This window comes from Raphanus sativus, chromosome 3 (genome assembly GCF_000801105.2).
Source record: "Raphanus sativus cultivar WK10039 chromosome 3, ASM80110v3, whole genome shotgun sequence".
Taxonomy (NCBI): domain Eukaryota; kingdom Viridiplantae; phylum Streptophyta; class Magnoliopsida; order Brassicales; family Brassicaceae; genus Raphanus; species Raphanus sativus.
The window spans coordinates 6,798,230-6,825,569 of NC_079513.1; the positions used below are offsets into that span (position 1 = coordinate 6,798,230).

Here is a 27,340-nt window from a genome sequence, read left to right on the forward strand (position 1 = left end):
TGCGATTTCAGGAAGCGGAAGTTTTACCTTTCCGAAATTTTTTAGGAAAACGTCTTTCGGGTGAGGTGGGCAATTATGAAAAAGAAGAAATGGACACAATGTTATTCAGGTGAGGTGTTCAGATCGTCAAACTGTGAGCGAACTGGTCATGTCCTAGCCTTTTTATCTTTGTTTTCCGTTTATCATTTCATATGATCTTGTTTGACTTCCCGAAGGTTATCGAATTTTTTTTTCTATTTTTATTTACGAGAATTGTTTGGGATTTTTTTGTCAAAATTACTCTACGAAGGTTGTATCGTAAAATAGTGTTTGTCTAAATTTACGAATGACGTTTCGTAAAATATTATCGAGCTGAATATCACGAAAGTTATTCTCCAATATGTTATCTAGTTTGATTTTGCAAAAGTTGTTTAATAAGATGTTCGTCTTTTATGAAAGTTGTTCCATAAATATGTGAGATTAAGCTTCAATCGATACCAAACAAGGTTAAATTCCGTTGAGATAATGAAGGAAAGTGTTGCGGCAACCTTGTGGCGGGGATGAGAGACAAGAGTGGTGTGCCCGCTGTGAGGCGGGGAGATATGAGACACGGGAGTGTGGCCGCCATGAGCCGGGGACCCAGCCACAATGGGGCTGGGACAAAGCCGTCATGAGGTGGGGACGAGGCCGCCATGAGGCGGGGTCGAAGCCACCATGAGGCAGGGACGAGGCCGCCATGGGGCGGGGACGAGGCCGCCATGGGGCGGGGACGAGGCCGCCATGGGGCGGGGAGAGGAGGAGAGAGTGTCGTGTACCCTTTGCTTCACGAAAGAATGTTCCTTAAGATTCTTCCGGAATTATTTTGAGCGAGTTTCTTAAAGGATATCGTAGCAATCTTGGACGTTGATCTAGAGTTTCTCTGCGATTTCAGGGAGAGGAAGTTTTATTTTTTTCCGAAATGTTTTAGGAAAACGTCTTTTGTTCGAATCTCTCTCTCTCTCTCTCTCAATAAATAAATCTATTGATGAGCTGCGAAATGTTATGAGCAAGTACACAAATTTTTCTAACCTGATAGAGAGTCCAGCTCGGAATTGGGAACATCTCAGTAAAGAAGAAGAACAATGACAAAAAGGGGAACCAGCAGAAAAAATGGTGCGGGCAACAAAAATCTCAAACAACATTGTCTTCTCAAGAGCAGATGATGCACAATAGTGAAATATTACCAGCCATTCTACGAAATGTTATGAGCAAGTACACAAATTTTGCTAACCTGACAGAGAGTCCAGCTCGGAATTGGGAACGTCTCCGTAAAGAAGAAGAACAATGGCAAAAAGGGGAACCAGCAGAAAAAATGGTGCGGGCAGCAAAAATCTCAAACAACTTGTCTTCTCAAGAGCAGATGATGCAAAATAGTGAAATATTACCAGCCATTCTCCGACTAGGGCCACTTATTGAAGACGTAAATGAAGTACATATTATCGAGAGGTCATCTGTAATTCTCTGACTGAGTCCAATTATAGAAGACAACACATATACACCAAACATTGAGAAAGTACCAGCATCCCTCAGATTGGGCCTAGTATTTAAAGATACAACATACAAGGAGTGAATCTCAATCTCATTAAGACTAGGACCTATGCCAGTGATGGAAGAGACAAGTTTAGTCATGGAAACATGTCCAAAGAGAAAAGGAAACCATGCAGACCCCTGGGGAAAAAGAGATTTAGGCTAGTCCAAAACTACTCGTAGGCCCAAAATCCAAAAAGAGAAAGAAAATCAAAATCTCATCCATTTGAATAAAACTAAATGCAGATGCATATGCATGACTGTCACTCTGACAGCTCACAATAACAAGAAATGGATCCTCTGCTTCTAAGAGTTTAAATTCGCAAGATTCTCAACCACAAAATTCCCAGAAATTTATCTTCTTGATGGAAACAAAAAACCCCAATGGGATGGTTCTACAGAAGCTGAAACACCTAAATTGTGAAGAGCATTTTTTGTACCTCATGTGGAACATGGAGCATGAGGCTTAGCGCTATTTTGGAAAAAAAAAATAACATAGGCTAGAAGTTCTCTCAATGAAGGCTCATTGTATTGAAACTGATGTAACTTTTGAGGGAAAGAGAATTGACATTTCATTTTTGTATGGAAACACCGATAGATATCAATGAAACCCAATGGAAAAAAACTTAAATAATTATGTGATTCGTGAAGACCATGGTTTGTTACATGCGACTTCAACGACCTTATATGTGTATAAGAAATAGAGGGAGGGCCGGCAAGGACAGAGGGCTCTTTTAGTGACCTATGCACTTTCTTTCGGAAGGGGCCTATTTAATTTACAGCACTCACAAGACCCCTTATATTGGAAATGCCAGAGGGGAGTGCATTTTGTTTGTTTTAGACTCGATCGAGCACTGGCAAATAGAATGTGGGCTGAAGTTTACCCAACAGAGAGATGTCACTATCTTGGCTATCAAGGTTCGGATCATAAACGTTGATTCCCTAGTTTGAGCCGCAATGGAAAAAAAAAAGAAGAGGTTTGTCCCGATATGACCGACGACTAAAGGACAACGAGGAAGTGAAGAAGCTGGTTTCAGAAGTCTGGAAAACCTCTAGATGGTTCAATTAACAATCGTATAGCTTCGGTGAGGCAAGCAATCACATAATGGAACATAAAAAAAGGACTGAACAGCCGGCTGTTGATTGAGCAGAAGAAATCAGAGCTAGAGGTAATGACACAAGTCTCATCCAGTCAAACACATCTAATCTTACATCAGCGTATTTGGCTGAGGAAACATATTGGAAGGAGATAAGCCATCTTTTATGGCTAAATCTTGGTGATCATAACACCGGATTCGTCCGTTCAATCACTAAAGCGTGTAAACGAGCAAACTCCTTTTCTGTCTTGGAAGACAATAAGGGAAATATGGTTTCTAAGGAGGACGAAATCGCTAAGATCATTGTCTCTTATTTTAATGATCTATTCACATCAAAGGATGGCACAAGAGCTGAGACGGTGCAATATCCCTTAAAGAAAGTGGGGTCCCAAGAGTAAAATGAAAAACTTGTGGAAATACCGTGGGCAGCTGAGATTCATGAAATTATCCTCTGTATTCATGCGGCTAAAGCCCCCAAGATGGGATGTCTTTTTGGCTAGTTTTTTTACACAAAATTTTTTTTTCACATAAATTGGAGCTCTATAGGAGACGATATTTTCACTGAAGTTAATGCTTTCTTCACTACCGGCTGCCTACCCTAAAGCATCAATGACACACACACATCTGGCTAATCCCAAAGATACAAAATCCGCAAAACGTTACTGACTATAGACCAATTGATCTTTGCAATGTATACTATGATATCATATCCATGGTTCTCACACAGAGACTCCAGCCACTGCTGGGAAGTATTATATCACAAAATCAGTCAGTCTTTGTGACAAGAAGAGTGATTTCAGATAATGTATTGATCACTCACGAAGTCCTTCATACTTTGAAATTTTCAAAAGCAGAGAAACATTGTGCTATAACGGTGAAAACGGATATGAACAAAGCATATGATAGACAATAGTGGGACTTCATTGAGCTGGTTTTACAAAGATTGGGAATGCACTTTGAAGGTTACTTACTCTTTTCTCATTAACGGCTCGCCTAGAGGAAGAGTTCAACAAAGTAAGGGAATTCGCCAAGGAGACTGACTCTCACCTTACATATTCATAATATGTAGTCATGAGGTTCTCTTGGGATTATGTAATCACGTCCAAAAAAATGGCTCTCTTTAAGGAATTTGAGATGTTAGAGGTATCCAACACATAATTCACCTTCTATTCCCTGGTTACACGATATGTTTCTTAAAAACAAAAAGAGAGTAGAGTCGCCCTCAGAAAAATTCTGAAAAGGTACGAAGATGTTTCGGTACAGTGCTTAAACGTCAAAATATTGTCCTTATTTTTCTCAAGAAAGGCACCGAAATATTTGAAATAAGCGGTTAAAGAAGATTTTCAAATCACTAAACATGGGGTGTTGGGAAATATTTAGGACTACCTAAACACTTTGGGAGAAGGAAGACAAGCTATTTTCTTTCGTAGTAAATAGAATCAAACAAAAAGCAAAAGGGTGGTCGGCTAAGTTTCTCTTGGCGGAGAAAATGGTGATTATAAAAAGCGTTCTTACAGCCTTTTTATGTGATGACTTGCTCCCATTTCACTTTTTAAAAAAGTCCCATCTGCAGTCACCTGTTTTTTGTGGGACGAAAACACCAAAAAAAATAATATGGCATGAATATCATGGGATTAACTAGCTCGTTCTAAGAAAATGCAGTTTCGTTCTCCAAGATTTTCAAATCTATAGTGATGCACTCGTAGGCAAATTGAGTTGGAGGCTCGTTCATAATCCCCAAGGACTTTTGGGTAGGTTTCTTCTCGGTAGGCACAGCCTGGATTGCAACCTATTAACCTGCCAAGATCACACAACAAGCTCACATGGATGGAAGAATATTTTGGTGGGTCGAGACTTCTTGGTTAATAATGTTGGTTGGCTTGTTAGAAATAGACAGACTATTAAACTCTGGAGTGATCCATGGATTGATCTTAATCATCAAACAAGTTTAATGGGATCAGCCAATTAAAATGTCATCTCCCTTAAGGTTGCAACTTTGATTAAAATAGACATCAGATAATGAAACATTGCAAAACATTAAAAAACTTTCCTAGCTTACAAGGAGCAAATCCTAACTAAAACCAATAAATCGATATCTCCAGATAAGATGTTCTTGATGGGAACCAAAACAGGAATACTCGACATAATCTGGTTATGAGTACGCCATGTCAGTGTTGGAAAATCCTCAGCAAAGGGACAGCAACGTTAATGGGTATCAAAACCTTTGGAACTTACCTACTGCAGCTAAGGTGAAAATGCTGGTATGGAAAGTAGCAAAGGGAACCCTTCCAGTAAGTGCAAGGCTGGTGGAAAGGCACATCAATCAATATAGATATGGCGTGCACGAGGTATGGTGCCACATAATCTATCCCATCTGTTTGTTTTCAATGTCAGTTTGCATGTGATATGTGGGCTGCAGCCCCCTTCACCAGCAAGATTGAATGCATCAGAAGAATATATTTTTTTGGATTTTTGGAATGTGTGAGAACTTGGCCTTGTTTGCCATTGAGTGGAATTGTTTCATGTAATCTCTTTCCATGGATCATTTGGACTCTTTGGACAGCCGCAACAAGCTTGTCTTCAATGATCACTCCCTATCACCAACAAAGGCTTTATTGTGGCTAGTATCTTCAGCAAGGAAATGGAAAAACGGACAAGCACCAACTTCGGGATGCAAGGTAGCAACATTCTACTTCTGTAACACTGACCGACGTAATAACAGTAAGATCTAACGCAGCCTAGAGGGAGAACTCTATGCTAGCAGATTTGGGCTGGAGTGTCATTGGATCAAAGGAGACACAAAATTTACCAGCTCTAAAAGCGCATTTCTGCAAAAAGGCCATATTTCAAGATGAGCTTCACATGTCGTGCCTTTTTGTTTCTGAACTCTATAGATATTAATAAATTAAAAAAATAATACATGAACTCTGAAAATGGTGCTTATATACATTGACAATCAAAGGTGTTATTAGTCCATTAATTAATTAAAACGATGTTATTTGGATAAATTTTGTAAAACTAAAAAATTTAAAATACTATAGGAATTCTAAAAATCTTGCTTATATATATATATATATCGTCAAGGTGTTCGGCATCCGTTAATTTATCAAAACAACGTCATTTTATAAATTCTTTAATTTATTTTTGTTTTTTGAGAGGTTCAAACTTTCGCACTGGTAAAAAACTAAGAGCATATTGACTGTTAGACCAAAGTATTTTTCTTGTATAAATTGTGTAAACATTAACTTATATAAAAAATTTAGTTTAATCAAAAAGTTTATCAATTTTTTTTTAGTTTTATCAAATAAATCTATAGTTATTTATTTTTAAATTTAAGTTTAAAAATATTTGTTTTATAAATTTATATTAAGTTTAATATTTACTTTACAGTATTACTAAATTGAAATGTATTTTTTAGTTTTATCAAATAAATCTATAATTATTTATTTTTAAATTTAGGTTTAAAAATACTTTTTACACAATTATATTAGTTTTAATATTTACTTTATAGTATTACTAAATTGAAATGTATTGTAAAATTTATAATATTGTGTTGTTTATGTATGTAAAGTTACATTGAAAAATACAACTATTTTTTTAAATTCAATTTTTATTAATATTAATAAATTAATAATTTAAATTAATAACATTTTTGAAATTTAACTTTATTTAAAAATTTGATGGTCAATATAAATACTATTTTGAGAGTTCGTGTAATATTTATCAAACATGACGTCATTTTGATAAATTAATGGTTGACTAACTCTTTTGACGGACAATAAATATAAACATGATTCTTTTTTTTTGTTTTGCTAAATATATAAACATGATTTTGAGAGTTTATTTAGTACTATTGAATTTTTGTTTAATTTAATTTAGAATATGAACTATTCTAAAGTTTAGGAAGGAAAAGCCATGATGCATAAAGTGCATGTGGTATTTTTGAATTTTTTTAGTTTATTTATAGAATATGTACTATTGCAAAGTATAAGAACAAAAACAACATGGACGTAAAGTTTGTTGAAATAGGCCTTTTATGGCGTGTGGCTTGTCACCTTTAGTGGCGGAACTGCAAGGAACTGGGGATTTAAAATTCAGGATGGAAGCTGACTCTAATGAGTTGATAAATTGCATTAAAAATGGAGATTTCCTTCCACAAATTAGTGAAGTGCTAGTAGATATTCTCGATATTGCCTCAAGTTTTAAAATTTTCTTTTGCATGGATTTCTAAAGATCAAATGTAATTGCACACTGCACCTTGATCCGCGCGCTAACATGGATATGAATTTTCGATTTGTGTTTTGTTTTTTTGTTAATCCTAAATGATATATTTAAATATTTGATCGTATTCCATTGTCTTCTTGCTATAATTTTCTTTTTTCATGTTAAACCACGTATTTTACGATGATTTGGTAACAAAAGAACGAATTCGACATATATATATGTGTGTATTTCAAATATTATATACACTATATGATAACAATATTCTTATAGGTTAAAAATATAAATAAATAAATAACTATGAATTAGGATGCCAAATTAAAAATGATAAATTAGGTATACATGTTTATAGAAAATACAATGATTTTTAATTTTTTATGTAAGCTTTTAAATATAAAAACAGGAACATAATATAATTAAAATGTTTTCTCATAATTTTATTGACAGAAAAATATAGATGGGCTTGGTTTGTATCAAGTTAATTGGTAAATTTCCGTTAAATAATATTTGAAGGCACATATTTGTAAAGACTATTGTGTAACCGTTTTTTAAGTGTAACAAAATAATTCTTTACCGATGATAAACAATTTTTAACAAATAAAAAAAAGATAAGTCATTTGGTGTTTCAGTTCTTTCTTCTTCGATGTTGATACATACGCTTAAATTACTCAGCAACTTTACCCTCATCAAAAGAAGTCAAGCTGTAGTATTTATGGATCAAATCCACAGAGAACTAGGGAACTCACTAGATCTTTACTAAGCTAGGTTGAAGATTCTAAAGCAGTAGATTACAAATAAACTTAAAACTGGTGAGCAAGATAATTACTCAATTGATTGATTAGGGGGTTTAACAGATAAGATGAAGACGCTTAACTTAGGATTAATATTCAGGTTATCAGGATTATAATAATATGAATGCCTATGTGAGATGCTTGCATGATATTAAAGAATCCAACGGTAACAATAACCGTACCACTGTCATTTTTTGGGTTATCTATTATTAGATCCAATGATTCACTACTTAGCGCATGTCACGATCAGGAAGGCATCGATCGACCTGCTGTCGCACGTATCGATCGACATAGCCTTGCGTCAAACGATCGATATATCTATAGAAGTATCGATCGATGTACCTCTATTAAGCTTTAAGCGCGAGTTGATAACAGTTCACCCGAGATTTGATAGACCATGCTGTGCTTTGTGCCTAGCAAATTCTGACTCAAAGAAGATAGATCTAAAGATAATATCCACTGTCATCATGTATAAGTTAGCTACTTCTATACAAGCATTAAGAACAATTTTCAAAGATGAATATCACATGCTCAAGTATTCATATTTGGGGCTAATTCCTCAGAACCTATTTGAATCCTAAATCTAACAAGGGTGTTTGCTCAGACATAGCCAAACAAAACATCATAACAATTGGATAAAATTGCATAGATAGAATAGATAGAAATAAAGGTGTTCAAGAAAGCTCTCAATAGTAACTCTTTCTCTCTCTCAAAAAACCTTAGGTAAAAACATTTTTGTATTATAAAAACTATGTCTAAAAGCGTGTCTCTGCCAAAACACTTAGGCAAGACATAAATACTAAATAATTAGGTTAAAATTTATCAGGAGTATTTTGGTAAATAGTTGGAATATTGGGTTTCAAGTCGGCTGTGACCAAACTAGGCTTATGCATGTTTAATATCAATCGATATTACTGAAGGTGTATCAATCGATGGGTCTTTCTCTGTGTCGACCTCGGGTGGTTGATAAGGTCATCTCGGGTGAAATCTCTAAAGTGCTCCAAAATGCTCCAAAATCAACATATTTTCTCCAATTGCTCCTGAACCTGTAAATATGCTATACAAACTCCAAAACGGATTAAATATATCCTAAAACTCTTATATACCATGGTTAAAATCGGGTCAAATTCATGGTATATCAGATGTTCAATCCTGATTCTTGAAACGATAAAATCAGTAAAATCTGTTCATGAAAATCAAAGGGGTTCTTCTACAGTCTGCTGTTATATTAACTTTCTCGATCGGAATAGATAGTGCAAGGTAATATCTGTAACCCTAAATTAAGTTTTCATTTAGAAACCCCAGTTTTATAAAGTTATCAAGGTCTATTTATATTCTCTAATTGCTGATGTAAGCTTCAATTTTGCAGATCTATACATGCAATAATCATATATAAAAGATAGGATTATGATGATCAGATAGGGTGGAAACATGGGTCGTATGTTCATTTCTTTTTAATTTAATCTTTCCTTTGTCGCTACTTATGGTCAGTTTCTGAAACATGGTTCAAATTAGTTACAGGGATGATGACTTGAGGATATCGGATCTGCTTGACAAAGTCATATGAAGCTAATTAGACAACAAAAGGTATAGAGAACAAGTCATATAAACTCACTTTTTTTGTTTTGTTCCGTAGACATTTAATCTGAAAACAAGTATCAAGAACTAACATTTAATTATAAGGATTGATCTGCATTTAAGATTGAAGTGATTTCTATGTATCTGAAGAAGAGCTGGAAAATTCTAAAATTGTCTTGCATTCGTTAAATTCTTAAAATCTTAGAGTTTTAAATCACACGCCACTTTCCCAGCGGAAGGTTACATTGAGTCCGAAACATGGGTATTCTAGGGCATGATGCATCGATTTTCACCCCCTGTAAACAAATTAAAATGATGTTACACTCGAAGTAAAAACTGAATTTAAATTTAGGTCTAAGTAGAACTTACAGTCTTATCAGCTAAGACCATTTCTAGTGTTTCATCAGCATAGGGAGGGGTTTGTTTCCATGAGTGAACCAGCTTCACCTGCACACACCATCTATATTATTAAAATTGAAGTACAAATTGGAGATGTTTGGAAATAAGGATAGTGGGATAAATGAGATATGTTTAGCAACATAGATAGTAGAGATGTGTACTTTCTTTTATTTACACATTTAGTCATTGTATTTTCAATAAATTAATAACAAATGAAAATTGCTTAGAAACATGAATAACATATTTAATACTTCTTTTTATTTAAACATTTAGCCATTGTTTTTATATTAAATTAAACAACCTTCTTTCTATATTTCTTTTTATTTACAATTCTGTCACTTTATTTACAATTCTTTATAGTAAAAATAAAAATACAAACTGAAATATAAATAGTATATTATATAAAAAAATTAAAAACAGTATTATTACCTTATTTAGTTTAGTCAAATATAAAAATTTCAAGAGTTCAATTTTCAAAAAATATCATAAAATTAATAATGATTCAAAGAAAACTTCAAAAAATTAAATATAAATTCAAACCACCAAATATTCTTAGAATTTCCAAATTTATTGGTTTGTCTTGCACAATCAAATTAATTAGAAAATCAATAGGCTAATTTGTAGCAATCAAATATATTCTTATAATTAACGGAAATTTTGGATACAATTCTAAATTGGATACGGCATTGAATATATTCTGTTTTGATTAATAGAAGATATTATGTTTTGATGGAATATTTATTGATTTGGTTTATTTAGAAAGTTAAAGCTAAACTTTATAGAGAAATACTTGGGTTCACCCCTAGAGTAAACTTTTAGGTTCACCCAACCAATAGGATTTCATTATTTCATATTCAGTATCTTTTAAAAAAAGAAACAAAATATTGTCAAATTATATTAATATTTTTAAACTAAAAAATAAAAATTAATATTAATCGCAAACAAAAATACGTTTTAGAAAAATATATTTTTACTACCGTCAGCCAAACACTAAACCCTAAACCCTAAACCCTTGGGTAAACCCTAAACTCTTGGTAAATCTAAAATGTTTGGATAAATTCTAAATCATACGGTTTATGATTTATCCAAGGGTTTATGATTTACCCAAGGGTTTAGGGTTTAGTATTTAGGGTTTAGTGTTTTGCTGATTGTGTTAAAAAACTTTTTTAAAAAAAATACAAAGATTTAGGATTTATCCAATGATTTACCATGAATTTAAGGTTTATGATTTAGGGTTTAGTGTTTTGTTGACGGTATTTTTAATATAAAATCTTTTTTTTGCGACTACTACTATTTTCTATTTATTTTTTATTTTAAAAACATAATAAAACTTGACAATATTTTGTTTCCTTTTTTAAAAGATACTGAATATGAAATAACGAAATCCTATTGGTTGAGTGAACCTAAAGGTTCACTCTAGGGGTGAACCTAAAGGTTCACTCTAGGGGTGAACCCAAGAATTTCTCTAACTTTATAGGTGGTTTGAATTTGAATAAATTCATATACATGTATATGTACGTAAAAACGAAAATTTATAGGATGGTTTAGGAAATCGATAGGCTTAAATGATTGGTTTGTGGATTTTACTTATTTTAGTTATCTATATTCGCAAGGTACATCACATATAACATTCTTTTAGTTATAATGCATAGACAACGTTCCTTTAGGTATCTCTATTCGCAAGTACATCATTGTTCATGGCACATGTCGAGTTGATTCTCTATGTTTCGTTTAGTCTTCTGTGTTACGTGAGTTCTTTTTAGAAAATGTTGTTGGATGTATTATAACAAAGAACAATGACAATATATGCAATTATATTTGTTGATGTAATTGGAGATAAAATTTTAGAAATGAAAATCGTTGTAATTTAGCTCAATTAATTTTAGAAAAACATATTAAATAATTGACAAAGACGAGCATTAATATAAGAATATTTATTAAATTTTCAATGACACACCATTGTAAATAATAGCTAAATTTTATTTTTAAAACATATTTATGTTTTAATAAGAGTAATTCTTGGATTCACTCCTTGAGGCTGAACTTTTTTAAAACTTTAGGTTCACCCACCAATAGGAATTCACCATTTTATATTTAATATTTAAAAAAAAATATTGTCAAGTTGTATTATGTTTTTTTTTAAATTAAAAGATAAAAGCTCAAAAATTAAAATAAAAAATAATAGGAGTTGAAATTGTTTAAAAAAAAAACACTTTTAATACCATCAGCAAAATGCTAAACCCTAAACCCTAAATCCTAAATCATTGGGTAAACCCTAAACCCTTGGAAAAATTCTAAATTCTTGATTTTTTAAAAGTAATTTTAGTACCGTCACTAAAACACTAAACCCTAAACCCTAAATACTATACTCTAAACTCCTGGATAAATCTTAAACCCTTGGATAAATCATAAACCCTAGAATTTAAGATTTATCCAAGGGTTTAAGATTTACCCAAGGGTTTAGAACATAGCATTTAGGGTTTAGGGTTTAGTATTTAGAGTTTAGTGTTTTATCGATGGTGTTAAAAAAAAAATTTTAATTTTTTTTTGTTTCCAACTAATATTATTTTTTATTTATTCTTATCTTTTAATTTTAAAAATATGACAATATTTTATTTCATTTTTAAAAGATATTAAATACAAAATGGTTCACCTTAGGGAGTGAACCCAAGAATTATTCTTTTAATAATAGAGATAATCCGGAAACGAAGCTTTATTGAAAGCGGAACTTTCTTTTAGAGAAATACTTGGGTTCACCCCTAGAGTGAACTTTTAGGTTCACCAAACCAATAGGATTTCGTTATTTCATATTCAATATCTTTTAAAAAAAGAAACAAAATATTGTCAAGTTTTATTATGTTTTTAAAATAAAAAATAAATATAAAATAATAGTAGTCGCAAAAAAAAATTTATATTTAAAATACCGTCAGCAAAACACTAAACCCTAAACTCTAAACCCTAAATCATAAATCTTAAATCCATGGTAAACCCTTAGATAAATCCTAAATCTTTGGATTTTTTAAAAAAAATATTTTTAACACAATCAGCAAAACACTAAACCCTAAACCTTTGGATAAATCATAAACCATTGGATAAATCTTAAACCGTAGGATTTAGAATTTATCCAACCATTTTGGATTTACCAAGGATTTAGGGTTTACCTAAGGGTTTAGGATTTACCCAAGGTTTAGGGTTTAGGATTTAGGGTTTAGTATTTGGCTGACGGTATTAAAAATATATTTTTCTAAAACGTATTTTTGTTTGCAATTAATATTAATTTTTATTTTTAGTTTAAAAATGTTAATATAATTTGACAATATTTTGTTTCCTTTTAAAAAAATACTGAATATAAAATAACGAAGTTCTATTGGTTGGGTGAACCTAAAGGTTCACTCTAGAGGAGAACCCAAGAATTTCTCTTTCTTTTATGAATTATTCTTGGGTTCACCCCTATGGTGAACTTTTAAGTTCATCAACCAATAGAAATCAAGCATTTCATAATTAATATCTTTTAAAAAATGAAACAAAATATTGTCAAGTTATATTATATTTTTAAAATATATTTTTAACATTTTCAAAAAAAAAACTCTAAACCCTAAATCCTAAACCCTAAACCCTTGGGTATATGCTAAACCCTTAGATAATCTTAAACTCTAAACCCTAAATTCTAGTATAAGCAAAAAAAATTAGATATTTTAACGCCGTCATTGAAATACTAAACCCTAAATCCTAAACTCTAAACCCTAAACTCTTGGGTAAACCCTAATTTTTTTTAGGATTAAGGATTTGGTATTTTTAAGATTTATTGTTTAATGTTTTTAATTTAGAGTTTAGAGTTTAGTGTGTTTGATGACGGAATTAAAATATTTTTAAATTTTCTTTTGCATATATTATTATTTTTATTTATTTTTAATATTTTTTAAAAAAACATAATATAACATATCTTTATTTAAAAGATATCAATTATGAAATGAGTGATTCCTATTGGTTGGGTAAATCTCTAGGTTCACTATAGGGGTGAACCCAAGAATAAATTTCTTTTATTGCTTCTACCTAACTCTTTAAGTTACGAATTATTTTTGTTTTGTTTCAAAAAAAAATAAAAGCGAAATATGATTTACTGCATGTTCCTCCATTTACAAGGATTGAACAAATTTGTATTACTAATCGAACTTATTCTAGATTACAAAAAAAAATGATAAGTAAAATCACTTTTAAAGCAAACTTGTGAGTAAATGAATAATGAGAAAAAAGAAAGCCCATGAAAAAAAATATAGTCGGTTAAGATTTTGTGATTTAAGAATCGATGAGAAACGAACTGAAGCTTATGTTGTTTACTCAGTTTGTTGTTCGGAATCGATGTGACCGAAGATATCTGGACAGTCTTCCCATGATCCGCTCTCGCGGGCTTCCCAGTACCCTCCTTTGTATCGGTAAGCCTCGCTTCCTTCCTCTTTCGTGAACCACCTCGGCTTCCATCCTCTCTCCTGCATCTTCCTAGCCTGTGCATACACGGGCCAGATGAGAGTCTTGATGTGATTATAAAAACTGAATGGAATACGGTTGGCAAAAAAAAGGCGTAAAACCAAAATTGAACCAAAATTACATAGACGGAACCGAAGGCCCGGCTTGAGCAAAGGTTTGGTGAAGTATTGGCCTACAGCCTCCAAAATTTTGGAAAGATTTACGTACATATATATACACCCAATTTTGTAAAAGAAAAATATATAAAACCCTTACTAAATTGTATTGCCCCCAAAATCTAGGACATGTATCGAACCAAAACTGAACGGTCACAATAGTGCAACCGTATCATACAAACCCATATTTTATTATCTTAAAAATATAAAATGTGCATATCTTACTGAAATTAGATTTTACTGTCTTTTTATAATTGGTTAACTGATTTTATAATTATATATTTAAAATAATTTTTAGAAAAATGTAAGTTTCTTAGTTTTATGCATTATAACAAAACATCAAATATTATGAAATAGAGAGTATACATTATTAGAAATTAACATATAGTACACAATTAATTTTTTTGAAACACGACCCAAATTCACGGTCGAACAAGTAAACTAGGTGACTTAGTATGTAATGGTTTGGATTTAAAAAAGAAAATTATTTAAATACCTGATAAAATCCGCAAAAAATAAACATTAAAACCCAGAACCCAATTACCAATTGAACATTTATGTAAACCAATATAGTAACTCTTACTTATTTTGTTCTTAGTCATTTTCATTTATATTATTAGAATATGTTTTGCATTCTAAATAAGAAGTAAGGTTTTTAGTTTTTCAAAAGAGTACGTTTTGCATTCTAAATAAGAAGTAAGGTTTTTAGTTTTTCAAAAATAAAAAGATAATATGATCATGTCAATTTGGATCTATTAACAAAAATAGTTGATGTAATTTGATATTATTTTATTCTTTTAAACTAAATATATTATTATTGTTAATATTAGTTCATTTTTGTTATTGATAATCTATTACAAACTTTTTTGTTTTACTTTTAGTTTATTTTGGATTTAAAGTTTAATTTTATTATTCACATAAGACATTTAAATAGTTAAAGATTTTAAGTCTTGATATCTTTTTATTATATGTCATAACTCTTAATTTATTACAAAAACTGCTAAATAGTCTATTTTTTTTATATTTTGTATGTGAAATGAAAATAAAAATAAAGAAAACTAACGCTGAATTTTTTTTAAACAAAATATGTTATATATTTATAATATCTAAAATACAATTATATAAAAAATTGGTTAAATTATTAACATACAGTTCGCCTTCGGTCAACCTAATAATCTAGTGACTTGGATAGATGTTTGAATCAGTGTCAGGTCGGGTTTAAAAACACCGACCTTGACCGTAACATATAAAACTTAATTTTGAAAATGGTGTATCTTATTTAAAAGAAAAAAAGGAACTAGCCTTTAAAAAATAATCTCGAAACATTTTAGTCTTTTTTCTAATTCTCCAAAAAATATTAATTGAAATTAACGAAGAAATTAATTTTGTTTTATTACTTTCCTTCTATTCAAAACCGAACTGAAAACCAAACCGCACTGTTATATTTGGTATCCGTAGTGAGAGACTTGTATTACCTGACGTTGTCGCTGTTCCAGCCGCAACTTCTCTGCGTTGGCCATTTCAAACTCTCCATTCTCCAGATACCTCTGGTCCGGTCGCAGCCTTGAATCTGTCGGCGGCAGCTTGTCCTATATCCATATCTCATTCAGGGTCTCACTACAAGAAACGATTTATGAAAAACAAACATAATTCTCTGCGCCATTCACCTTAAGCCCAGGCGTAAGCTCATTAAGCGTCATTGCGAAACGTGTCAGATTATACTTTGTTGGGTTTCCAGGAGGCTTGCTCCGTTTCCACAGAAGTTGAGCTCCTGACGTATCTTCACTCAACTTCCCTTTCCCAGAGCAATCACCTATGACATAGTGTATACTCTCATCCCATTTCCCAAACATCGTTGCCACTGTCTTCCCACTCTTATCTTGAACTATACCATGAACCTGTGAAAATGAACAACCAAATTCTCACTCCTGAACATAACACGTGAACTCATTCATTAAGTGGTAACATGTTGAAACTAGGTAGGTAGGTACCTGGTGAGGATTTCGGTCTATGATCGACTGTTCTTTGAATTTCAGTTTACACGAGTACTCAGCACTGCCCTCAATACGCATTGTACCGTAGTGATCACAGTACAGTTTACCAAGTATAAGATTGTATATTGATGTAGTTACCTAAAAGTTCAAGTCGTTATATTAATGAACAAAGAACATATAAAAATGAATATTCGCTTGGTACCTTACTCCACTGAAGGATTTCTCCATCATCAAACTGCAAAGTCAATACACCAACAGGATCAAGCTGAATTGACCGACCCCAAAATTTACTCTTTAGGTTGCTGTCTGCCCAGAATTTCCATCCTGTGCCATCGCAATGGCATGCCACAACCATAGGGTGGTGACTGACCTGAAACCAAAACAAATAAGGGGTCTGAATAGCAATAGCTAATGAGGAAATACACTGAGATGTGCACGTTGTGAACTGAAACCTTTTCGGAGAAAAATCGAAGACCTTTGTCTGGATAGTCTGCCTCGTATGTTTCACCTAGCAATGGGTTAAATGGTTTGCAGATTCTTCCTTCGGTTGATGCGTACCCAGATACAGCAAAAGCAGCTACATTAAGAATCCTCATGAGGCTATCCCCCTGTAAAGTTTTCACGTACTGAGCAATATCCAAGAAGCTACCCATAAGGGTCTTTAAATGGTACAAAGATTTTTACCCTTTTGCCCCATTCAAATGCTCGGTCAAGAAGGTATGAATATTCCAAATCCTCAAAACACTTTTGTAGAGAAGACAGTGGCTCGTTGAAGTAAACAGGTAGACAAACTTTAGTGAGATCCTTGCCTATATTGTCTTTGATCATTGACCAAAGGCTCACACTTTTCTCCTTTTCAACCGGCTCAGGTAAGCTTTTCCTCCTTTTAACGTGTGGATAGTCGCATCCAACACCCTTGATGGAAGGATCAGTATCATCTTCTGATCGAAAGCCATCATCGTCAGAAGAAAACGATGATGTACGGAAGTCAGAACAACTACTTTTGAAAGAACTTGAAGAAAGGAAGTCACGTGTATCAAAAAAGGTGTTGTCTTCCTCATCAGTTTCTGCATCACCTCGTTCATGATCATCATCAGATTCAGTGGCAGTCCCTTCTGAGAGGTAAAATGAACCAAGTCAATAGCTATAAAAAAAAAATACTAAGCTAAAGAAAAGTAAACTCGTCGACTAACCACTGCACTTCTCATGTCTTAAATCAATGGAACCTCCATTTACAGCCTGCCTTTGACTCTCATCTACAAGTGTATTCTCAAGATCTACCTTTTCTGTCTAGAAAATCATGCAGGAAGAGGAGTTACTTAGCAGCGTACAGCACAGCCGGAAGAGATAACAAATAATCAAATTGAAAGACTAATAAAATCACTGGTAAGATATGCACAATCACAACTAAAGCAATCAATCCAAACTCTGGAAAGGATATACTGTTCAAGTTATATGATACCTCTAATTGCCTAAGGGTATCAATGAGAAGCCACTGCTTCTGCTTAAGAAGCACCAACTGGCTGTGAAGTGCAGAGAACTCAGACCTCATAATCTGCTCACAGTCCTGAATAGCCAACTCACTAACTCCTTCGTCAACCAACCGTTGACGAAGCTTCTCAGTAGACATGGCCAAATTATTGGTAGGAGCCATCAACTCACTGTTAGACATCCTTGGAAACATATCTTTGACAGCTTGCAGTGCCTCAACCCAAGTGGCTCGGTCCTCTCGCGTCTCCGCTCGCAAGTGGAGCCTCTTGGTGCCAGTGAATATCGAAAACCTCTTATCATCTGATCTGCTCTCCCGCACCGAAGAAACCTGCCAAAATAATTGTGACTTAGTTACATGTTAGTGTCCCATGTCCGCTAACCACAATCACTCAGCTCTCCCTAGATTGTAGCATTTATTATTAAGATCAAGAATCCAAACCTTGAGATGGACTTCTCCTAAAGGCTTGCGATGGAGGTGGCTGGGAGTGGCACCATGCTTGTGGTGTTGGTGTTGGTGGTGGCTAGAGATCATACGAGCAGACTCCTCTCCGATAACTTTCGATCCTTTTTCAGATTCAGGGGTGAGGAGGATCTTATGAGGTCCGTGGATTTTATAATAGGAGAGAACACCGTCCTGCAAGACGAACCATCTTGATCTCCATCCTCTACCGTAATTCACCCACTTATGCAGTATTCCCGCGATTCCGTTTCCAACGATATCGTTGATCTTCACATCGATCGGGGGTGGTGGCTGACTCTGGTGATTGAAGGAGAGACTATGGAGGGTATGATGGTGGTGATTTGGTTGATGGCGATGGTTATAACTCTGGGAATGGGAAGCGGATCGAGTCATGATCGGTTCGGATCGTGGTTGCTCCGGGAGAGGCATCGGAAGAGAGTGATCGGAGACGGTGGAGACGCAACAGAAGGAAAGCATGTGTGGAAAGAGAGGTCTTATGTTGCGCGGCGGAGGGCGGCGGAGGCGGAGGAAATGAAGGAATAACGGTTCATGAAGGGATTAATAATAAGGAAGGAAGGGGGGGAAAGAATCGAGAGGTGGTTGTTGGAAATGGGTCTGAGAAGAAGCGGAAATTTCGGAAGAAGAAAGACTCACCGAAGTGGTCTTTTTTTTTTTTATATTTGTTTAAATAATTTAATCTACTTAACTAGATTTTGACCCGCGCTTTCAAAGCGCGGATTTATTTTCCTTTATTTTTTTTTAAATTGACAAATATTTAGTAAATGTCATATTTTTATATATTTGTTTTTTATAAAAGATTTAAGCTTTTTTATTTTTCTTTATCGTGTTTCATTTTAAAAGAGTATAGGCCAGAACACAATATTCGGACCCGAAGAACCAACCCGAAACCGACCCAAAAATCAGGGTCCCGAACCCGATCAAACCCGGGGTAAATATCCGAATGAGTTCTAAATTGCTATATCCGAAGAACCGGTCCCGAATCCGACCCGAACCGAGAACCAAATGAGTACCCGAAGATATCCGAAATATATCTTAAAATATATGTTATAATTATATTTATAATTATTTTAATTTTTTAATTAATTTTATAAGTTAACTAAAGTAGTTATTTTCGGTAATTTTGAGTATTTTTGGATAAAATATGATAGTTTGGATAAAAATTTACCCAAAAACTGTATAAAATGTATATTTTGGTTACTATTGAATAATTTGGATACAAAAATTTGAACCGAATCAGATACTTTGGTTACTTTAAGTACAAATAACTGAACCCGTTAGATACTTTGGTTATTTGGTTATTTTGCAGGTTCTTATGCATGAGAACCGAATCCACTCGGACCCGGAAAGACCCGACTCGAACCCAACCCGAAATTTTATAATATCCGAATGAGGTTTAATTTCAAAACCCGAATGGGGTTTAATTTTAAAACCCGAAAAACTCGATATCTGAAAGAACCAATCCGTACCAGAATGGGTATCCGAACGTCCAGGTTTAGTGAGTATTTATGTTTAGAAAATTAAACTTTATTTTTAATGAATTAAGTTAGTATAACTCTGATATATTAATTTTATTATGTGGTTAATTTTTTAATAAAAAAATATATACTTTTAGTAAAGATTTATACTTTTCAATGAAAAAATTCAAATTTTTTATGAATGCTTAAATTATATTAAAAATAAAAAACATAATAATTAAGTTATTAATTTTTGTTTACTACCCAAAATATTAAGAATGGTTGAAAATAAATTATTAGAATTAGGGAAAAAAATAAGAATTGGATCTGATTTCTTAATCAGCCCAAATAGCCCAAGAGAGATGATGTGGGCAGTGGGCTGGATCAAAAAAAAATAACCCAATAAAAATGAGTTATTAATATTACTTGATTACCCTTAATGAAATAAGCAATGTGAGTTAAAGAAAGGGCATGTTTAGTAAAAAATCCAAATGTGCTTGTACTTTAATAGTATAAATTTTGTTTTATTCCACACTGACTTGCGAGGAAATTCGGTGCCGTCTTTACGGTGGTGATTCCGACGTCGACTAACAATCGGAGAGGGGACTTAGCATTTTCATTTTTCATTTTTTTTTCCTTTTTTTCATTTTTCTTTTATATAAAAACAAGTTTTTTTCCTTTAAAAAACATACAGTATTTTATTAGAATATAAGAATGGAATAAGAGTGGAATGGTTAAGGTCTAAAGTCTTCTACACACAGGTTTGGGGTTAGACTCCCAGACTATGCAATTTATTGCAGTTCAACTATGCAGATTATGGAAGGAAGAATTACATGCAACTATGCGATTATGGAAGGAAGGATTACAAGAAATCTTCAACATGGTGCAAGTAAATCTGGTCAGACGTGTATCTTCATATTAAATAGGACGGCTCAGATGATGCAGTTAGGCGTAGATCTTCATAAGACATGTAGTATTGTCGGTTGTCGTCTATGTAATATTCCTAATAATTGTAATATCATAATAAATCAGTATTTAAAAAAAAGAATGGAATAAGAATGCAATATCCAGAAATTTAACTACCAAGGAGCTGTTCAAGCTATTGGTAGGAATGTCAGCAATGCATTAGAAAGTGAACTTTAAGCGATTCTAATGCCCCTATGAAATACTGTTGGGGAAAAAGTTACCGGAGGATCACTATAAAGAGCGATTGCAAAAAAGTGATAGATATTCTACATTCGAAAATACTACAATTTTCCACATAATTGGATCAGAGAAATCTGATGGTGGAGAAATCAGTTTCAGGATATTGAGTTTCAATGGGTCAATCGAGAAGCAAGTATGGTGGGAGATGTTTTGGCAACATCTCATATTGAGAATCAACTTTCGTATAAGTATCATTATTATGTACCAAAGATAATTTCTCGTCTTCTACATGAAAAAATTGTAAACTCTCGTTTTACATGATAATATTTGCAGATAGAGAAAAAAAGAATGGAATAAGACAAAGAATAACAAATATAGCAAATAAAAGTTTTATTTTTCTATTTAGAATAGATCGGATGGTAAATGATTTTACATCACTACTATCATACTATTAATTGAGAATACGATCAAGGATACTAAAATTAACAAAACAAGAGAGATGTGAGAGAATTATTCTCTCTAGTGTCTCCCCCCTCAGCATCTTTAACCTAAACTCAGTTGCCTAACTTCTCTCAATTCTGGTTGTTAGCTGGCCTCTTCTGCTGTTGACCTCCCACCACACCTCGTATGTGCAAGTTTCAATCTCTTCCCCTTTCTATCTATGCTTTCTTCGTCTCTTCTTTGCCTCTGGAACTCCGTTCCAACGGACTTAATTGAAGCCTAGTGTGTACTAAGTCTCTCCGGAGAGGAGGCGAGGAGGCCATGAGCAGATCAGTTTCTAGGTCCTTGGTTCTATGATTGTTTGGAGTGCGCTGTCAGATTTGGGTCAGATCTGTCCTTTTATGGTGTGGAAGAAGAGAACTGGAGTGTTGCTTCTTCGCCTCTGCTCCTCATTCGCCATGCTCCCTGGTTCCTCTTGCCCCATGCGATTCAAGGTGATGTAGAACCTCTCTTCAAGGATTCGTTCTCTTGAGTGCGGCGGAGTCAAGACACTTTGCTAAGGGCCTCTTTGTTTAAGGTTCTTATAAGTAACCATGGTGAATTTCTTGTTCCTATGTTGTCGCCTCCGCTGTGTTGGTGTGCTCGAGTGTTGGGGACTCTCCCGCTTTGCCTCCGCCTTGACAGAGGTCACTCTCCAGCCTCTGTATTTTTGCATGCTTTGTGGACTCGCTTGAGTCTGTATGGTTTCAAAGTTTAGAAGGAGTCTCTTACTGTTCATGTATGCCTATCTTGCTCCTTCAACCAGATAATTTTCCGAGCTCTTCTTCAGTGTGAAGTGGACGGATTCAATAGCTACAAACTATTACATGCAGCTTACGTTTAAAGTTCATTAAGGAGCTTTACGAAGAGGGACACACGGGTCCAGATCAGACATTCCAACTAGTAACAGTAGTCTATTTTTGGCCTTCGTTGCAGCAGCCAGCAGGATGTGGCTCGTTTGTTGAAAGGTGTGTTGTGTGCCAACGTTCTAAAGGACACGCTTCAAATCAAGGATTGTACATGCTGTTACCTGTCACTACTCAGCCATGGACCAATGTCAGTATGGACTTCATCTTGGGTTTACCGCATACAGAAAAGGGGAATGATTCGATTTTTGTCATTGTCGAGCAATTCTCAAAAATGTCTCACTTTGGTCCGTGTAAAAAACGACAGATGTAATGCAGGTCACACAATTATTCTTCTGCAAAATATATCGCCTCTATGGCCTACCGTTGTCTATTGTATCTGATCGTATTTCTCGGTTTCTCAGTCACTTTTGGCGATCGTTGTGGAAGCTTCTTCGCACTAGTCTTTATATGAGTACAGCTTATCATCCTCAATTTGATGGCCAGACTGAAGTCGTCAACCAATCTTTGGGAGATATGCTTCACTGCCTGGCAGGTGATAATATCAAGACTTTGGATAATGTACTATGAAAAGCTGAGTTCACCTTCAACTATGCGGTTATCGCAGTACATTCTTTTGTCCTTTCCATATCGTCTATGGTTTGGTTTCTCGCGTTCCGGTTGATATGAGTGTTGTTCTGGATTTAACTAGAGATCATGGGCACGCAGTGGAGTTCGTCGGTTTTTTGTCTCACATTCATAGACAAGTTCATGATAACTTGCAAACTTCGTACGCAAAATACAAAGCAACTGCTGATAGATATCGACGCGATGTCCAGTTCAATGTTGGAGGTATGGTATGGGCCGTTCTCACTAAAGAACATTTTTCTGTAGGCCACTACAACAAGTTAAAAGCACACAAGATAGATCCACTGGAAGTTCTTGAGAAGATGAATGCTAACGCTTACCGTGTTCTTCTTCCTTCTCATGTTCGTTGCTCAGATGTCTTTAATGACAAGCATTTTTTTCCTTAAATTGAAACTGACGAAGATGAAGATTCGAGGGCGAATCTTTTTCTACCCCGGGTGACATAATGCAGCGTGGTTATCTCTTTCCTTTTTCCAGTTGGTTTTGGTTTTCCTATTTCTTTCAGCATTATTTTTTTCTCATAATTATCGTAAATAAGTTATAACTAGGTGACCGGTCCGCACCCTGTGCAGGCAATGTACAATTTCGAAATATGGTCAAAATACTGGTCGGGTTTGGAAGTAACGGAATTTATATCATAAGACCACCTATTTTGGGATAAAGCATCAGACACAGTGCATATGATGGTGGTTAATATTTTAAAAGGAGGAGATGGAACAAAGTAACTTCAGTATCAAGAGGTTGTTATTCTGAATATGTATAATTGCAATGTTCCAAAAATTTATGGGTTTAGACATCAATTTTTTTTTTCGAAACAGATAATTAATAGTATATATTTAGAGATGACTACATATTTTACATTATCAGTAATTAGAATTGGATGGTATATATGTTGTAATTTGTTATTTTGCCCACTGCAAATTATTATATGCATGAATTTGAGTATTAAAATGTATATAGACACATTAAAAGAAAAGATAATAAAATTGAAAATATTATCCATAAATTGTATAAAGTATGAAGTACAATTCTCGATAAAGAAAACAACTTTAATGAGAGACCTGAAAAAAAAAACAATTTTATTTTGTAAGAAATTGGACTGGTTATCGTTATTTGAAAGATTTGCAAATTTGTAAATTTTAACTTCTCGGAAAACAATATTAAATTCACATACCATGATCAAAATAGTCAGAACACTTTTTTCCGAAAATGAAATAGTATCGATCTTCATAGTCATCACCACCCATCTGCCAAATACAAAAAATAAACAATCGTAACAATTGATATATTTTTAAAAAGATATTGTGAAAAATATATAACAATCACGTACCCTGCCTACGGAATATTTTGAAAAACTTGTTTGTAGACAACATTCAATGTTTTTGTCTCCGCCTTCCTTTCTTTACATGTTATTAGGATTTTTAATCCAGATCTCGACTTAACTCTTGAAAGTGCAACGTAGAGCTGACCATGAGAGAACACTGGCCTAGGCAAAAACAAACCAACACTTCCAAGTGTTTGACCTTGACTTTTGTTGATGGTCATCGCGAAAGCCAATGTAACGGGAAACTGTCTTCGACGCATTCTGAAGGGAAACTTTGTGTCAGGTGGACTGACATACATTCTAAGAATCCAGACTTTGTCTCCAGCAATACTGTTTCCGGTTATAATTCTACCTTCTATCATATGGGGGAGCAACTGAGTAACAATTAGCCTAGTACCATTGCATAAGCCATCTATAAAATCCAAGATACGGAGACACATAATAGGAGCACCAACCTTCAGCTTCAAATTATGTCTAAGCATTCCTGCCACTCTAACACTGTTCAAAAACTCTGTTGGATAGGTAACATTTTCTTCTACATCAACATCGGATGGGATTATACTGTCAGAGCTAAGGTAAACCTTGTATTCACCTGAAAGCACGTGTAAATCCTTTAGCGACATGTAAAAAGTTACTCGAACATAAGAGTAAACAGAATCAAATGTTACCTGGCAACTGCGAAAAACATGTAATCATTTATTTTATCAACTTCATCATTTGTGGGTGTGAGAATGGCTCGATGTCTATACAAATCCTTATCTTCTGAGGTTTGAAAAGCTTGTCCATAAACCTCATTTGCAATAGTCTAAATATGATCTTCTCCGGTATTTTTTATCAATAGATCAGAAGGGATGTCAATGTCAACTTGACCGTCGTTTGGCAAATTTACTTTTCCATCTCCAACATCCAAAATCTATTTTGAGAAGGATTGAAGCTCTTTTGCTTCATCATCACTAAGACCAGCGAGCAATCTCATGTTTTTTGTTAGCTTCAAAACTTTGCAGTGCTCTCAAAGATATGACGAATTCAGAGCCGCCAAAACAGTCTCTGCTCTACCACCTCCAGGTATAACCGGTAAAATCTGTCTGAAATCTCCACCGAAAACAACTACTTTACCTCCAAAAGATTGTCTTAAGAATATCTTATCATATCACGCATAGAACGATCCAACGTCTCGAAACAGTGTCTGCTCATCATAGGCGCCTCATCCCATACAATGAGCTTTGCTGCTTTAACTAATTCTGCACGATCTGATCCTGGCTCCATTTTCTTGCAAGTAGTAAACTCGTCGGCATCTATCGGAACACCAAACCTGGAATGTGCGGTTCTACCTCCTTCCAACAATAATGCAGCAATTCCACTGGATGCAGTATTTAGAACAATCATACGTCTAGATCGGATTGCTGATGAGAGTGCTCTATATACAAAGGTTTTACCTGTGCCTCCATATCCATAAAGAAAGAACACTCCACCGCTATCATTCAAAACTGCATCCAAAATCTCGTTGTAAACCCCTCTTTGCTCATCTGTTATCATCGCCATAAGTATTTCATTTTCCTTTAGCTGATCTTCCACAACATACTTAAGCTCATCATCTATAAGGCGATTGCCGTTGTAACAACCAAAATCATCTGGCTTATGCATTAGGGGCCATTTCTGGAGGCTACGACCATTGCTAAGCAAATGATTTTGGATCTCGGTTAGAGCAATGTTTTTGATCTGATCTATGGTCAAGTTCAACTCTGAAAAATTAATTAAAAAAGAGAGACCTCATTTAAAACATATTTCGTTCAATAAGAAAAAAGCTCACCGGCATTTCCAGTTTGTCGTCGTTTCTTGTAGAGAATATCGTCGGTAAGATACTCCCAAGTAGCTTCCCACACAACATGAGGCTGAGATAATGTTTTGGATACCAACATTCTCGAAAAAAGCTTCCTCGCATATGTGCCAGAACTATTATCACTGCAATCTTTGATAGCTTCTATGTATTCCTTGTCATCATCCATAAATCCCAAAGCATATCAAGCATCTTCGTATGTAGAATATACAACACCATCAACTGTTCTTATATCCTCGTATGATTTCGGCCCTCTTATCCAATTTAGCATTACTCTTAAGAAATATAGCTCATCTTGTGCTGGATTAATATGCGCAATCCTCCCTATCGCAAAGCCTCGTTTACGTGGTACCCATTCTCTCATACTTGATTTCCAAACAAATTTTGTTGGAAATTCGGCATATGTCAAATCTATTGCCTCTGGGTATTTTTGATTTGCTATGAACCACGCCAAAAACATGGATTGGTTGACAGATTTTTTCTTCAGAATATTCTCAATAGGTTCATCTTCATCAAAAAACACCAGTTCCTGATCCGGGAGATGAAATCCAAGTTTCTCTACAGAAGTAGTACGAAAATGTGTAGGAAAAACAAGAACCTGCCACGACGACTCGCATGCAGTTATATATCTAATATAGAAATAAGATAAACATAAATTAGAAACAACAATCGTAGACCTTAAAATGTAAAAGACAGTTTAACTAAATTATTATAATGTAATTATTTAATTGTATAAACATAGTTTTTTTAATTTCATATACGATAGTATATATATTTGTCTAAGCCTATACTTTAATACTTTAGACTAATATTAATAGAATATTTTGTATTTTCGGTTCATGCACACATAGATACTCAGTAATAATAATAAATAAAATAATACCTGCAGTCGTAATATGTTTTGATTTCGTCTATGACGCCATCTTCATCTTCTTTATCCATTGCAGCTGAAGCATAATCAGGTCCCTTATGGATATATTTGAAAAGATACTTAACAGCTCGCGTTTGGATGCACCACTCGACATTCATATGCGCATGATATCGAAGCATGAGGTTTCTATTGTAAGGTACAACATATCCATTGTCTAATCTGATTCCATTTTTCTCAATGAACCTACCATCAATACGACGCATGTAAGCTGGAAATCCATTTGCGTCAATCGATGTCCCGATGTTCAGTCGTTTCGGAAACATCTTAGAACATTTACCGTTAACCATACATACATTATCCTTCTTTGCTGGACCGCAAGGACCATGCATCATACAATCCCCAACGATTGCATACAGGTCTGGATCTACCGTCTTGTCCGGTATCTCAGCCGATATAATAGTGTGTGGCATTCCTCTTTTCTGAAACTCAATCGTGTAC

At 34.3% G+C, this 27,340-nt stretch overlaps 2 protein-coding genes across 2 annotated transcripts; both read right to left on the bottom strand.

Annotated features, from left to right (window-relative positions):
* Positions 1-13,725: 13,725 nt before the first annotated feature.
* On the bottom strand, positions 13,726-18,866 carry LOC130510154 (oxysterol-binding protein-related protein 1C-like). The gene is made up of 10 exons (XM_057006511.1): positions 18,196-18,866; positions 17,728-18,084; positions 17,459-17,555; positions 16,950-17,380; positions 16,718-16,873; positions 16,468-16,635; positions 16,263-16,403; positions 15,939-16,169; positions 15,747-15,860; positions 13,726-14,133 (listed from the first exon to the last, which is right to left on the bottom strand). The coding sequence occupies exons 1-10, from the start codon at positions 18,691-18,693 to the stop codon at positions 13,966-13,968; spliced, it is 2,361 nt and encodes a 786-aa protein (XP_056862491.1). The 5' UTR covers positions 18,694-18,866; the 3' UTR covers positions 13,726-13,965.
* A 5,110-nt stretch (positions 18,867-23,976) lies between these two features.
* On the bottom strand, positions 23,977-24,757 carry LOC130509933 (uncharacterized). Its single transcript, XM_057006250.1, has 3 exons — positions 24,217-24,757; positions 24,141-24,145; positions 23,977-24,057 (listed from the first exon to the last, which is right to left on the bottom strand). Exons 1-3 carry the CDS (start codon positions 24,755-24,757, stop codon positions 23,977-23,979), a joined length of 627 nt encoding a protein of 208 aa, XP_056862230.1.
* Between the last annotated feature and the right edge of the window lie 2,583 nt (positions 24,758-27,340).